At 56.0% G+C, this 15,342-nt stretch overlaps 1 protein-coding gene across 2 annotated transcripts in view; it reads right to left on the bottom strand.

Moving 5' to 3' along the window:
- LOC309827808 (uncharacterized protein C1orf159) overlaps positions 1–15,342 on the bottom strand; it is a 28,189-nt gene that overhangs the window by 1,705 nt on the left and 11,142 nt on the right. Inside the window, exons 2-10 of one of the 2 annotated variants that reach the window (XM_082662633.1) lie at positions 7,985–8,023; positions 7,810–7,898; positions 6,208–6,283; positions 3,541–3,627; positions 3,160–3,225; positions 1,382–1,516; positions 764–789; positions 619–649; positions 95–251 (exon numbers count right to left, since the gene is read on the bottom strand). In XM_082662633.1, coding sequence (XP_082518759.1) covers positions 95–251; positions 619–649; positions 764–789; positions 1,382–1,516; positions 3,160–3,225; positions 3,541–3,627; positions 6,208–6,283; positions 7,810–7,881 — 650 coding nt within the window. In that variant the 5' untranslated portion in view covers positions 7,882–7,898; positions 7,985–8,023. The remainder of the gene's footprint in view (positions 1–94; positions 252–618; positions 650–763; positions 790–1,381; positions 1,517–3,159; positions 3,226–3,540; positions 3,628–6,207; positions 6,284–7,809; positions 7,899–7,984; positions 8,024–15,342) is intronic. The other variant, XM_082662634.1, reaches the window with a different exon arrangement.

The following is a 15,342-nucleotide window of genomic DNA, read 5'->3' as shown; positions in this document are numbered from 1 at the left end:
GCCTCCGGAGGGAGCAGGTGGCCTCCAGAACCGTGAGAGAAGACATTTCTGTTCTCCCGAGCCCCCGGCCGCCCCAGGAGACTGACGCAGGCACCTTGTGCTTGGACATGGCGCTGCTTTGGAGAGATCAGACAAGTGTCTCACTGGACAGGGCAGATCTCGCCTTGACCGAGGGACTTCTCTGTCCCCAAGGAGGAGGATGTCCTCACCTGTCCCCACTCCAGACCTCCACACAGTGGCAGGAACACGGTCTGGGGAAGAGGCAGGTGGCCTGTGTGACGTGACCTCTGTGCTCACAGGGTCAACTGTGACACAGCTACTGCTCAGGAGGGACCACGGGAGGGCCCCGTGCCGGCCACTGGCTCCCTGCTCAGGCAGAGCTGGGACCTGGTGGAGGGCTGAGGGTGGCAGGGCTGACCCCTGACCCGTATTGGGAACACCCCGCCCCCCTCGACAGACACAGCATCTCAGGAATAAAAGGAAAAAGGCACGAAAGCTGTGGATGATGAAGAGGGGCTTGGCCAGCACCCCTGCAGCGGCCATGGGCCTGGCGTTTTGAAATTCCCACGAGAGACGAGGCATCCCGACAGGGCGAGGGACAGGAAAGCACTGACGCACCTGAGGACGGAGGTGGGGGAATCATCGCGGCCTTGAAAAGGGGAAAAGGCACAGTGAGAACTGGAGACGGGATGGCCCCCAGCCCAGACACACAGACACCCAGACGCACACACACGGGGCCTCAGCCCACCTATCAGGTACTTACAGCTTCGCCAGGCTGCAGGCTGGGGGCTGTAGAGGAGAGCACAGGTGTCACCTGGAGGCCACACAGCTGCCTCAGCCTGGGGGGCCCTCAGCCTGGGCGGGGGGCCCTCAGCCTCGGGACAGGGGTCTCTCAGTCTGGGAGGGACCCTCAGCCTCTGCTGCTGGGCCCTCAGCTTGGGCAGGGGTCCACAGGCCTGAGGTGGGGGTCCATCAGCCTGAGGGTTCCACAAGCCTGCAGAGGGTCCCTGGCTCCAGGCTCACTCCAGTCCCTCACTCCCGTGCCCAGCGGTGCCCTCAGCCTGCCCGGCCCCATCTCCCACCACACTCCGGCGGTGTCCCGCCAGCGCTCTGGGGCCAGCCGCCCCCACCCCCAGCTTCCCACCAGAGCAGACAAGCCGGCCTGCAGAGTGTCTGCCCCCGTCACCCTCCACACTGAGACCCCACGACGTCCACCCAGAGCACTCCCAGGGCGTGACCGCCCCTCTTATCCTCAGGCCCGAGAGCCACGTGACAACCCAGTCCCCTCCAGGGTGCCGCAGATGCGGCCTTGCACCGGACACCTGCATCTCGGCCCCAGCCCCGCTCCGTGCCCCCGGGCACACCCCGGCAGGAGGGGTACCTTTGTCTCTCCCATGGAAGACGTCAGGCAGCTTACTGGCACGCCTGAGGCAGAAGAATGCAGCCACGGAGAGGACGAGGCCCGAGCTGATGAGAAACGTCCCCAGGAAGAGGGAGGCTGCCACCTGGGGGCCCCCTGCAAGCGAGGCGAGGGCTGCCAGGGGTGCACACCTGGGCTCCCGCAGGGGCCAAGGCGTTCACACACAGGGGTGTGGGTCCCCCCTGCACTCGAACTGCCCAGGCCTCAGGTTCTCCGGGGCGTGGGCTGTCAAGACGTTCAGTGATCCTGGCCCCCGAGCCCCCCATCTCCTCCCTTGACACTCGGTGCAGACTCTGGGGCCCCCGTGGCCCTGGCGTGTGGATACACCCCACCTTGCCTCTCTGGAGCTGGTCAGCTGTCACCCGGGGTGGCCCTCCCAGCACCAAGATGCCTGCTGTCTTCACCTCCACAGGTCCAGGCGGGCCGGCGGGCGGATGCCCAGCTGGAGGCTCTGCGTTTAGGTGCCCGTGGGAAGCGCCTTTCTGACCCTGACACAGGCACAAGGCCGGCCACGCTAGAGCCTCAGGAGGGACGGGTTCCAGCTACACCACCCCAAACTTGCCAACTGGAAGCGGGCTCAACACTGGACTGCAGGGGCCTCATCTGCCACCCTCTGCTGCAAGGCCCAGGCCCACATCGCAAGAAGCTGGGGCTGTCTGGGCCCACCCTGCCCCAAACACTGCTGGTCGGCCCACGCCAGCACAAGGCCACTTGCTTCCGGTCCTGAGACTCGCAGGGAAGGCCTGAGCCGTTGGTCTAGGTCAACGTGTCCTCTGCTGAAGGACCAGGATCTGGGGGGTCATGACCCCCATCGCAACCCAGTCACCTCAGAAGAGGTGGCTACACCCTGGGGCAGGTCCCGCACCGTGACTGCAGTGGTCACTGGTGGCCTGGGCACCACACTCCCGCAGCCTGGCCACTCCCTGTGGCTCGGCCAGCGTCTCAGGTACGACAGGACGCCTCGCAGCAGGAACAGGCGGGGTACCAGGGCGTCTCCCGTGTCTGCACCTGAGGACCAGGTGGTATGGAGGGCATGTCTGCCTGCCTACAGCGTCTCAGTCCCCTCCAAGACCTATGTCCTAGAAGAGCCACCGGGGACGGTGCAAGGGGACTTCAGATGCCCTCCCACCTTGGAGAACTGCACATCCTGAGCTCCCAGGGACCAAGGGGCCGGGGGGCCTCTGAGCCAGGCAAAGGGTTAAGACATGCAGCCCATTCAGAGGCACATGGGGGTCCACGCCAAGCGACCCCAGCCGCACCCACCCTTTTGTTTATTTATTTTTTGCGGTACACGGGCCTCTCACTGTTGGCGGCCTCTCCCGTTGCGGAGCACAGGCTCCGGACGCGCAGGCTCAGCGGCCATGGCTCACGGGCCCAGCCGCTCCGCGGCATGTGGGATCTTCCCGGACCGGGGCACGAACCCGTGTCCCCTGCATCGGCAGGCGGACTCTCAACCACTGCACCACCAGGGAAGCCCAGCACCCACCCTTTTAAGTCAAGCCCAGCCCCTGACTTCAAAGCCGGCCGAGCTTCCATGCCGTCCGGGGTCCTGCTCCGTGACCAGGGCTGGGTCCCAGGGCTGGGTCCCGGTACAGAGCTCTTGTCTGGGGCGGAGCCTGCCCTTGACTGTGGACGTGGCCCTGCCGTGGCCAGCATCGGCGATTGGGTCTGCGCTGGGAATGGCTCTGATGGTGCCCTTGTGTCCCCCCGGGACTGGTCCGGTGAGCCGAGAGACTTACCAAAACTCGGCCGCCCAGGCATCCCCGTGCTCCTGTTCATGGGGAAGTGCGCGCCCCGGGCAGCGACTGCGGGGGAACAGACCAGTCAGTGCGGCTGGCTCCACAGGCCGCCCAGACCCACGTGAGGTCCTGGACCAGGCACAGGGGCCCCGCAGAGGACCCCTGGGGAGCCAGAGATGCAGCCCAAATGGGCCGGAAATGAGACATGGAGGTTGTCCTGGGGGGCAAGCGGACTCGGGGAGAGGGCTCCTGGGAGGTGTCCACCGAGGGACAGTGGCCCAGGTGTGGGGACAACAGCGAGAACTCCCACCCTTTCCTCCAGAACATGGAGGTGTGGACCCTTGGTGAGCAGCAGGCAGGGGGAGGGGCGGGGGGACATACAGCCTCTGCACTCGGAGCTGTTGTGAGTCCCGTTCCTGCAGCGGATGCAGCTGACGGTCCCGTCCTCGGCTCGGTGCCCGTAGCAGCCTGTGCCGGGAGACAGGAGGCTCGGCTCAAAGCAAGCCCACGCCAGCCGGCTGCCTTCGGGGAGCGCTATGCTTTGAGTTGTAAAACCACATTCATTCCAGGACGCTAGTTCACCCACTCTGGAGCTTGGATGGACTTCAGAACAAGAACCGCCTCCGCGGGAACCGCAGCCAGCCCTCTCTCGCACGGGCATTCCCACCGGCCCCTTGCCAGGCGCCTCGGAAAGGGCTGCAGAGGCCCGGATGGGGACCCGACACTGACAGGTGCCGAGTATACACGCTGGAGGGGACGAGAGGCGAGCCCCACCTCCCACATCCACCAGGGGCTGCAGCGCACTCCCACTCGGCCGCCACGAGGGACAAGGGGCGTCTGCGCCAGTGTGCTGCCGCCCGCCCCCCGCCCCCGGGCGGCCCAAGCACACTCGACCCGCGTTCCTGCCCTGCCCAACGCCGCGGCCAGCGGCCTCCCCACAGCCTGCGGCCCGACCTGGGGCTGGGAGCTGTCCAGCGCTGGCCAGCCGGCGGTCTGCAGGCAGTCCACCTGGCCCACTGCACCCTTTAAGGGCAGAGATTGCGTCTTACACCTTTATTTCTTCTCAACACCCCGGCACGTAGCACGGGCTGAGAGAACGTACTGGAGAAATATTGGTTGCAGGTGCTGGAGGCCGGCACAGACTTGACCAGCACGCAGTCTGCACACAAACGGGTCCCCTCAGAGGAAGGCCTTCCTGCTGTGACGCCAAGCAGATGGCAGGGTCTGAAGAGTGACGGGGGCGCACGGGCTGAGCGCGCCGTGCCAGGAGGCCACGTCAGACCCAACGTGGAATCATACAAGCATCAGGAACAGGCCTTCGTTTCTCGTAAGACCAGGGCTTCTCTTCTGAAGTAGTTGGGCTCTTTCCCTTCACTCGGCATTTCTTGGGAGGGGCTGACCTCTGGGGGGGCTGATCGAGGAGGCCTAGGAACATGGGGTCCTGGGTACAGACCTGTCGCCAAGGCAACGATTCTCCCGAGAGCTCCCTCCGCCAGCCCCAAGGTACCTGGGCTCCTTGGTGAAGCCGCCAGGGCTGCTGGCCACAAGGAGGCCCTGCGCTGTGTGTGCAGGAACAAAGCACAGCTGGGGGCCAGGCCCAGTAACCAGATCTAAGGAGCGAAGGCTGACTTTGCTGAGCCTTAAAGCCCCTTGAAAAGCAGCGCAGGGCCTGGCTCACTGGGTTCCCTGCCTTGCCCAGTGAGTAAGGAAGGTCACCGCCCGGCAGGACCAGGGACCTCAGGAAGAGAGGAGTTCACGCAAACCTAGAGGTACTGCAGGCAAAGTCTGGAGCTGAGTCCTTGGCTCGGCCTCCTGGACTCAAGAGGCCCTGGGAAAAGGCCAGCAAAGCAGACTTCAAAAGCGCCTGGTGGTCAGTCGCTGTTGTGGCTAAATTTCCTTCAACAATCAGGCCAAGTTTAGTGAGGCTAGGCTTATTTGTAAGACAGTTAGTGTCACTGTGACTCTTTGGTAGAAAGCGGGCTGGCTGCGGAGAGAAGTGACCTTTCAGTAGGAAACTCTGATCTGCCTGATGGAGCAGATTCCAGTCCTGACCCGGGCCTCGAGGCCCAGCCGCCTGTAAACTGGACCGGGTGCTGAAATCTCCCAGTCTCCCCCACTGTCTGGCTCTGACTCTCCATACTAACGTTTCCGCTTCTCTCCCACCCTTCTGACCTGGTATCACAAGGACCAGAACTGCCGTTTCCCAAAGCCCGGCAAACTGATGTGAACTTCAGGCAGTCACCTCGACAGGTTGCGGCAACGGCGGGCCACTGGGAAAGTTCCTGAGACTAGGGCTGCGTCGAGGGTCTCCACGCTGTCCCCGCCCCACCTACTGCCCACACACGGAGGTTTCACCGGTGGGAGCCCACCCACAATCCTCTTCCTGAGCTGAGTGTGACGGGACGGGCTGTCCCAGGACTGAGGGTCAGTGAGACACGGGAGCTGGTGCTCATCTGGTTCCTTTCTGCTCGTTCCATCTGTTTCCCCGCCCCTTTGCCGACCTCCTATCCCACAACTTCTAACCCAAATCTCTCCACAGCTACCAACTTGGCTTTTAATATGTGAAACTTTCTGAAGGTAAAGTCTCAAGTGGGGAGGAGACAAACCCCATATGGGAGCTGCCCCCCACCCCCCAACCGGGAGAAGACGGGAGTCGGGCGACCATGTTACAGTCATCCCCGTCTCCCTTCGGCTGCCCCAGTGTTTTAGCCACTTGCCCACAATCGCCTCCTTGTTCAACCTGATGTGTAAGCGCTGATTCTGCCACTTACTTGGGACTCCACTTCCTCCCATGTCCTGTAAAACCTGTACACGTTTCTGTACTTTGCTGCTCCTGTCTTATGTCAGCTTACCTCAGGGCAGCTGAAACTCCCTGCGAGGGAAGAGGCAGTCTTACCTGCCCCCACCCCGCAGGCCTGGAGCCACCGTGTCCTCCTGGGGTCCTGCCCCCACCTCCCAGGACGAGGCCCCATCACGCTCGCTGCCTCTGCCCACCCCTCCGGCCCCTCCTTCCCGAGGCCATCTAGGCTTGCTCATGCCAAAGCTCACCTGGGCCACACAGGTTAGTGCCTGGGCAGGTGGCGTTGGTGTCCACCACGTCCACACAACACTTGGGCTGCTGGCCCTAGAGGGGAGATAGTGGTGAGTTTCCAGACCCTGCGGCCGGGCAGCTTGTGCGGGCCAGGCCCAGGGCGATATCCGCAGAGGGGCTCCCGGCAAGCTCACCCCAGCACCTGGGGCTCTGGCCTCTTGTAGTCAGCGTCCGGTGACTGTGCCTCGCTGACCCAGAGCAAGGTGAGGACGCACGGCCACACCGCACAGACGCTCCCTGGGACAGCACTTGGTGTCCGGCGAGCGTTTGGTGACTGAACCAACAACCGAAGTGTTGGGCTGGGACCTGCCAGGGCACATTCCGTGGCACCTGGACTCCCAAAGGCAGGAATCCCTCAGGGGATCCCTTGGGGCCCACCCAGAGATTCTGTTGGGGGTGGGCTGGAGCAGCCTGGTGGGCAGGGGGTGGTCCTCTCCTCCACTGCCCGCCCACCCTCCCCTTGGGGCCTCCCTGCAGCCCCTCCTTTTCTCACGGGGGTCTCCTGGGTCATGGGTAGAGCCGCCACCTCTCGCCTTGTGGGCCACAGGTGGGCACAGGGCAGGCATTTCAACCGTGGAGTTATTTATATTAGTCGCCACTTGCAGCTGGTGGCTTTGAAAATCAAAAGACGAAGCTGCTAAGAAAGGAAGCACATATGTCTCTGGGCAGTGGTGAGACAGGAAGGCAACTCCAGGCCCCCTCGGCCTCCCTAGTGAGAGGCCTGTGCAGCCCTCACAGCGCGTCTGCCCGCGCTCCCGACCAAACAGCCCACATTCCTGGACGCTCCTGCGATGCTTCTGCAAGTCTACAGGCACCTCCATCGGGGGTCCAGCTCGGCCCCCACAGAGGAAAGGCCAGGTCCACGCGCAGGAGTGGGCGCTGCGGGCACTGCACTCACAGACCAGGCGGCGGCAGGGGCCTCGGGAGGCGTCCGGGCAGCTCCGCTCCGTGCGCTCAGCCCAGCCGAGCTGGTTTCCCAGGACTAGCACGCTGTGATTTGCAAGGGGCACCTCAGGGCGGCTGAGGAATGGTGGGCGCATCCTGGACTCCAGGGGGCCGAGGCCAAGCCCGAGGGGGAAGCCTGGCCGTCCTGTCCCACCCAACCCGGCAGGGGCAGAGTGGCTGGAAGGCTCACCATCCTGGAGGACGAGCAGCTGGGTGTGTGCACACATGGCCGGGCACCTCCAGAAACCACAGCCTGGCACACCTGTGGCACCGGCTTGGGAGAGCCATGACCTGGCCGAGTCTGAGCCTGAAGTGGGCGTCTCTGTCCGCCCCACTAGCTGTGGCCAGTGCCAGTGGGGGCAGCTCTGTGGAGACCCTATTTCAGCTCCAGAAAGAGGTCTAGTTGGGCAGAGGGAAAGGAGGTTCTAGCAGGCAGAGTGGAGCGGGTGCCAGGGGCGGGGCTGTGCATCTGCTGCCCGCCCAGAGGCACAGGCCCCTCTGACCCTGGCAGTGGGCACGGCCAGCATCTCGGGGGCCGGGACAAGGGTGGCACCTAGAGGTGGAAGGGCGAGCCCCTGGGTGAAGAGCCCACGAGCCACGTGCTGGGTGCTCACCGCACTTCCTGAGGATCTACTGGCAACTTCCACCAGGAGGCTGGCCAGGAGGACGGCGCGCTGGAGCGCCATGTCCCGGAGCTCAGGGTCTGCGAGAGAGAGGGGTGCCGTGTGGCCACAGGCGACGCCTGGCAGGGCAGGGCACCGGGCGGGGGCCAGGGCGCAGGATGCTTACCTGGCCCTCCTGGAGGCCGGCAGACCCTCGGTCCGGGGCCTGCAAATCGAGGTGGATAGGTGAGGCCGTGCTGCTGGCCAAGCGCAGCCAAACCACGCCCGGGGCTCGGGGTCCAACTGGACTTTTCGTCAGGAACCCCCACGGCTCGGCCCACCCGGATCAGGATCTGATGGACTCACTTCCTCCTCCGCCAGTTTCCCACCGTTCGCTGCTGCTTCCAGGAAGAAGGACTGAGCAGAGAGGGTCTGGGTGAGCCAGTCCTGCCCCAGAGCTCGGACGGCCCTCCCACCCGCCATCTCATCCTGTCCTCATAAGACCCGAATTCGATTTCCAGTATTTTCACCCAGAGACGGAATGGCAAGGGTGCCTCTGGGGCGGCCAGGCTGGTCAGGACCCCTTGGTCTTAACAGTTTTGTGCCGTTGGCCCTGTTGTCATCACGGGAGGGTGTGTGGAAAACACCCAGCTGGGGCACTAAAAGCCGTGACACAGGCAGTACTGGGTGCAGGTGCCTCTGGCGGGTGATGGATCCAGAGAGCAAACAGCCTGCAAGTAAACGTCCTAACGCTAAAACCACACGAAACGCGACAGCCCACGCGATTCAGCGCTCACGGTGCCACACTTCTAACGTAACCAGGGAAACACACCGGCCTGCACAACCCCGGAAGTAAATCGTGAGTCGGGTTTTTATTCTGAAAGGTGGGAACTACAATTATAATCTGTCCCAAACACATAAAAGTCACCTCTAAAAACACTTTTTTCTTAACAAAAACAGCTGCAGGGTGGAGCTGCGCGTGAGGGGGGCTGGTTCAGGTTCCACAGAGGGCGCGCTTGGGGCTGGGGGGCGAGAAGCCCCTCCGCCCACTGGCCCAGGGCCTGGGGGTCCCGGGCTGGGGTCTGTCCTGCCATTCGCTCTGTGCTGCCTTTAGTCCAGGCTGATGGAGCAGACGCCGCCCCCCACGTCAAGTCCCCCCATTAAAAACACCTGCTCTTGGGCTTCCCTGGTGGCGCAGTGGTTGGGAGTGCGCCTGCTGATGCAGGGGACACGGGTTCGTGCCCCGGTCCAGGAGGATCCCACATGCCGCGGAGCGGCTGGGCCCGTGAGCCGTGGCCGCTGAGCCTGCGCGTCCGGAGCCTGTGCTCCGCGACGGGAGAGGCCACAATGGTGAGAGGCCCGCGTACCGCAAAAACAAAAAGAACACCTGCTCTTTCCTGCGGCACCATCCCCTTTCTAGAATGTGAAATCCCCTCAGGTGGCAACTACTGGTGTCACAGCCGCATTGATACCTTTGATTCAGGAATCAGGTCTCAGTCGACACCTCTGTCTGCTACTCAGTGGACACGACTGAGTACGGTGTCCACACCGTGCGGCCCCTCCACGGCCCCCGCCTGCCCGGCCAAGCCCTGCCGCTGCATGTGGACGGTGTCTTCTGGAATTTCAGGAGAACGGACCACACTGTCCGCGCACCTTGTGTCGGGCTCCTGCCCTTCAGCATGGCCACAGCGATCTTCAGATTCCTCCATACTTTGCCCTCTCGCGGCTGAGTGGCATCCACTGCGAGGACACTTCCCTTGCCCGCTGCCTGCTGATGGCCATGTGGCTGTTTCCACATTTTGGTGGCTAACGCTGCTGGGGACGTTCTTGGGCCCGTTCCTGCACAGTCGCTTGCTTTCCTTCCTCTTGGGTAAATACTTGGAAGCACCAGGTCAAGGGGACTCTCTGGGAAGCTGCCCTGCTATTCTCGGGCAGCGGCTCCGTGTGCAGTGGCTGGCTCACCTGCTCTGGCCCTGCCAGCTAGTGGCCTCGCACCGGCGGCCGGGCAGCGGTTCTCCTGCTGTTCCAACCTGCGTTTCCCTGGTAACTAGCGACAGTCAGCACCTCTGTCCTGCTTGTCAGCCATTCACACATCTTACATCTCTCATAATGTGTCTGTTCACATCTTTGGGCCACGCTGTTCGGCTGGGCCATCTGTCTATTATTACGTGCTAACTCTTCATGTATTTTGTCAGATATATGTACTGTAAATATTTTCTCCCATTTTGTGACTTGTCTTTTCATTTTCTAACGGGTATCTTCAGAAGAGCAAATGTTTTCATTTTGGTAAAATCGAATGCATCCATTTTTTCTTTTATGGTTCTTGCTTTTTGCGTCCTAAGAAATCTCTGCCTTGACCTCAGGGTCATAAGGATTTCCTGTGTTTTCTTTGAGTTACTTTTGTGTCATGGTGTGAAGTAAAGATCAAGTTCATTTTTCTTCCCTATGTATATCCAGTTGTAGCACCATGTGTTAAAAAGGCTTTCCTTTTCATATTAAATTCTCTTGACATCCTTGTTGAAAATCAATTGTCTGTGTGTGGGTCTACTTCTGGACTTCCTATTCTGTTCCGTTCATCTGTGTGTCACCAGTACCACACAGTCTCAACTACTGAAGCTTTACAGAAAGTCTGAAGTCAGGCAGAGTGAAGCCCTGCTTTGTGTAATTGCTTTGGCAATTCCAGGTCACCTGCATTTCCATGTTTTAGAATCATCTTGTCAATTACTACAAAAAGCCTTCTGGAATCTTGACTGGGATAACTGACATTTTAACAATATTGAGTCTTCTAATCTACAAACATGCTCTCTCTCCATTTCTTCAAGTTGTCTTTGTTTATTTTTTAAAATATTTATTTGGCTGCGCCGGGTCTTAGTTGTGGCACGCGGGATCTTTTTTTAGTTGCGGCATGTGGGACGAGTTCCCTGACCAGGAATTGAACCCGGGCCCCCTGCACTGGGAGCACAGAGTCTTAGCCACTGGACCACCAGGGAAGTCCCTTCAAGTTGTCTTTAATTTCTCTCAGCAATGTTCTGTGGCTTTCAGTGAAGAGGCGCTCTTACACATCTTTTGTTAAACATATTACTAAATATTTTGTCTTTGGGTATTATTGTGAATATAATTAACTCTCTAATTTCTCTTTTCTTTCTTTTTTTTGAACAACACTTGAATGACCTTTAATGTGCTTAGAACAAATCACTTTACAAAAAGCACGAACACTTTTAAAAACATAACTTTGGGGACTTCCCTGGTGGCGCAGTAGTTAAGAATCTGCCTGCCAATGCAGGGGACACGGGTTCGAGCCCTGGTCTGGGAAGATCCCACATGCCGCGGAGCAACTAAGCCCGTGAGCCGCAACTGCTGAGCCCGCATGCTGCAACTACTGAAGCCCACACGCCTAGAGCCCGTGCTCTGCAACAAGAGAAGCCACCGCAGTAAGAAGCCCACGCATCACAACAAAGAGTAGCCCCTTCTCGCCGCAACTAGAGAAAGCCCACACGCAGCAATGAAGACCCAACACAGCCAAAAATAAACAAATTAATCTTTTTAAAAAGTAACTTTGGACACTACACAAATTAAAATAATAACAACGCAGTCGCACGGTCTGATCCTCTAAAGTGGACTTTAGGAATCTCTGAGCAATTTACTAGAATTCTAAATGTTCATCCAATGAGCCTAGGTATGTTTCTACAGATCTGAATGTTGCTCTGAGAACAGGTGCTCAAAGACGAGTTCCCTCTGTCAATCCCCACAGTTTTCCAAGGTCAAGTCACCTGTGAACCCATCTGCAACCTCACTCCTTAAAAGTGTCCTATGAAATAAACCAGCAGGAAGTACTGGGCAGAAACTGATTCCCAGGAGACATACAGATAAGCAAGTCAAACATGAAACATTCTATTTGAAAGAGATAAAAAGCAAAGAAAGATGCACCAATACACGTCGTTCAAGGAATAGAAGTTTCTACTAAAAGGCAGAAGTTGCACAGCAGCAGTTACGACTTTTAATGGTATTTTGTTACATGGGAAGACATATCCTGCCATATACCTTGCAGGGAAACTTTCAAGAGGGGTCATGCCTAATCTATCCCATAAACTTAAAAATGGCCAAATCTGAAACTCACCAAGCCATTTTGGAGACGGGGAGCAGGGCCACAGGCGTTAGGCGCCGGCGTTTATGGCCATCAGGAGTCAGCGTTTTATTCACTAGCCCCTGGCTGAAGCACTCTACCCTTTACTAAAGGACTTCATCCTCTTGCTAAAAACCCACGCCATCAAATGTCCCCCTGTTCTAACCACAAAGCGGTCTGCAACGTAAGCCACCTGCTCCTCTGTTTTCCTTGAGGCCAGATTATCACCGGCCAGGACTTCTGTATAAGGACCTTCCCCACGCTTGAAGTGGTAATTAAGTCAACCGCAGGCCAAGCTCTTTAACGTTTTCTCTGTCGGGATTACTTCTCTGCGCCTGCTCTGCACCTCTCGGGCTGGGCAGCCCCGGATGTGCTAACTGTCCTAACAGAGGTATGTCCACAGGGTAACCTGAGCCAATGCTGACTGTCATGGTGACGCGACATCAGAAAGTTTGAAAAGCAGAGTGGGAACTGCAAACCCACGTGAACGGTTCAGGTTAAAACGGTCAAGTTCAGAGTAATACTGGCAGACAGGGAGGAAAACAGCGTGCGAAAAGATGGTCTAATTCACCTGCGTGAGTCGATCACACTTGGTAAGGCGGTGGGACTAGAAGTGAAGAACGGAGAGGAACACTGAGGGGAAAGAGACCACAATGGAAAGCAACGGTAACTCAAGGTCAGAGGAACAGAAACACCTCAGTCTGTGCTCCTGCAAAATATTCACAGTGATCTTCCAACTCTCATGCTTAATAAGGTGTGTTGCCTCTGGAGTCCGTAGGAGGAAGTGGTGAAGGACGCAACATTTCAGAGGTTTTCCAGGGTAATTTCAAGCTCTGTAGCCCCAGCTCTCAGACAGCGGCAGTCTGATTCTACTATGTCTTGTCCTCCTCTTGAACTTTGTCCACGTGTCCCGCTTCTGGTGGTCCCTCCTCCTTCTTCCTTCAGCCTCCTCCTTCAGCGTGGCTGGTGCGGACCTCCGCCAGCCCCTCGCAGCAGCAGCGCCCCACCTCCACCGGCCCCTGCTGCCCGGGGACTGAGCCGTTCACTGGCTCGCAGTTCCCCCTTTCCAGACTCCCAGGGGCTGCGGTGCTCTAATTGCATTTCGTAACGGTTTGCTGTTAGTATACAAAAATACAAGTAAAATTTGCATATTAACCTTGAGTTCTGAGATTTTGCTAAATTCACTTAATAGTTCTAGCAGTTTTCACAGATTTCTTAGTGTCTTCTATAGAATCGTGTCCTATGCAAATAAACACAGCTGTACACTACTTTGCTTAGAAACTTGTTTCAGGGCACAGCAGCTGGTCTCTGGTAGAGAATATGCACTTAGAAGGAACTTGTGTTCTGCTTCTGATGGGTGTGGCTTCCACAAATATCAATCAGCTCAAGATGCTTGGGAGCACTGTTCAGATCCTCTGTCTTTACTGATTTCTTTAGGTCTTTTGTTCTAATAACTGGTGAGAGAAAGATGCTAAAATTGCCTACTATGATTGCTTATTACTCCCTTTATTGGGTGCATTCATAATTGATGTTTTCCTGATGAAACAACCTCTTTATTATTAGAATTTCCTCGTTCTCTTTAGTAATACTCCATATTGTGAATCTACCTTATCTGATATTAATATAGCCACTCCAGCCTTCTTACGCTATTTGTATACATACACATTTTGCATTCACTTATTTTCAACCTGTGTTTTTGATATTTAAAGTGAATCTCCCACAGACAGCATGTAGTAGGGTCTTGCTTATTTACGCATTCTGATAATCTCTACCTTTTAAGTGGAGAGTTTAGTCCATTAACATTTAATTTAATTAGCACTGTGGTTAGACTTAGGTCTACCATTTTATTATTTTTCTACTTGTTCCTTGGTTTTAATACATAAAAGACTTAATTTTTTTAGAGCAGTTTTGGGTTCACAGCTAAACTGAGCAGGAAGTAAGAGAATTCCCATACACCCCCTGCCCCCACACAAGCAGAGCCTCCCCCACTGTCAACATCCGGCCCCAGATAGGTACTCTGATGAACCTACACTGACACATCACCGTTGCCTCAAGTCCATATTTACATCAGGATCACTCTTGATGCTGGGCATTGGCAAATGTATAATGATGCTATGGTTGGATTTAAGGCTACCATTTTATTATTTGTTTTCTGCTGTCTCTCTGGTGTTTTATTTCTCTGTTCTCTCTTTCCTGTTTTCTCTTATATTATTTGAATATTTTTAAAAATCCCCTGTCAATTTATCTTTTGGTTCTTCAGTTATGAGTCTCTGCATTATTTTTACAGTTATTGCTCTAGGACTGCAACACACATCCCCACTGTTTCACAGCTTACTTAGAATCAATACTGCAGCACTTCATGTAAAGGCAGAACCTGCAGGTCCACAGATCCCCTTCACTGTTCCTTATGCTACAGTTATCATACGTATTTCATCTGTATGCATTACAAACCCAAGACATGTTCTGATTTTTTCTTTAAATACGTATTTTAAAGAAAACGTTCCCCCCAGATATTTACCCTTTTTGATGCTCATCACTCACTCATAAAGACCTGAGTTTCACTCTGGTATCATTTTCCTTCAGCCTGGAAAGACTTTCTTCAACATGTCTGGCAGTACACAGATGATGGCAACAAATTCCATCAGTCTTCCTTCTTCTGAAAACATCTGTATTTAACACACACTCCTGGAGGGTTGACTATCTTTCTTCCAGAACTTTATAGATGCAGCTCCACTTGCCTTCTGATGATAAGTTCCTAGTCTTTGTGATGCTGTGTGTACGTAGTCTTGTTTTTCTCTGGCTGCCGTCAAGATTTTTAAAGTTAATCTTAAAGTTTTCAGTAATTTGAAAATGATGTGCCTGTTTATGGTTTTAGTCATATTCATCCTGTTTGGGACTCACTGAGCTTCTGAAATCTATAAATTTACGTTTTTCACCGTATTTGGAAAGAGTCTGATCATTGTTGTCCAAGTACTTCTCCTGCCCCACTGTGTCTCTCGCCTCCCCTCTGGGCTCCACAGTTACCCTGCGTGAGACACTTCACACTGCCCCATGAGTCCCTAGGGCTCTTCATGCTTTTCCCTCAATCATTTCCCCAGTTTTTCTTCAGACCAGATGATTTCTACCAATTTGTCTTTGAAGTCGGACTACTTCCTGTCATTTCCATTCTATTATGCCCATTCAGTGAATTTTTTATTTCAGGTGTTTACTTTCCAGTTCTAAAGTTTCCAACTGGCTTGTTTTGAAAAATATTTTCTACTCCTCTACCGAGATTTCCTATGTTTTTGTTCATTATGAGTGTATTTTCCTTTACCTCACTGAACACAGTTACTAAGCCAGCTGTGAGGTGCTTGTTTGACTATCCAACACCTGGGTCATAACACGATTGGCGTCTGTTGACTGTCTTTTCCCTGAGGATGGTT

The sequence above is a fragment of the Grampus griseus genome, assembly GCF_964374135.1.
Source record: "Grampus griseus genome assembly, chromosome: 1".
Classification (NCBI taxonomy): domain Eukaryota; kingdom Metazoa; phylum Chordata; class Mammalia; order Artiodactyla; family Delphinidae; genus Grampus; species Grampus griseus.
Note: the sequence above shows the minus strand (reverse complement) of the source record. Positions and strands in the feature narration are given on the sequence as shown.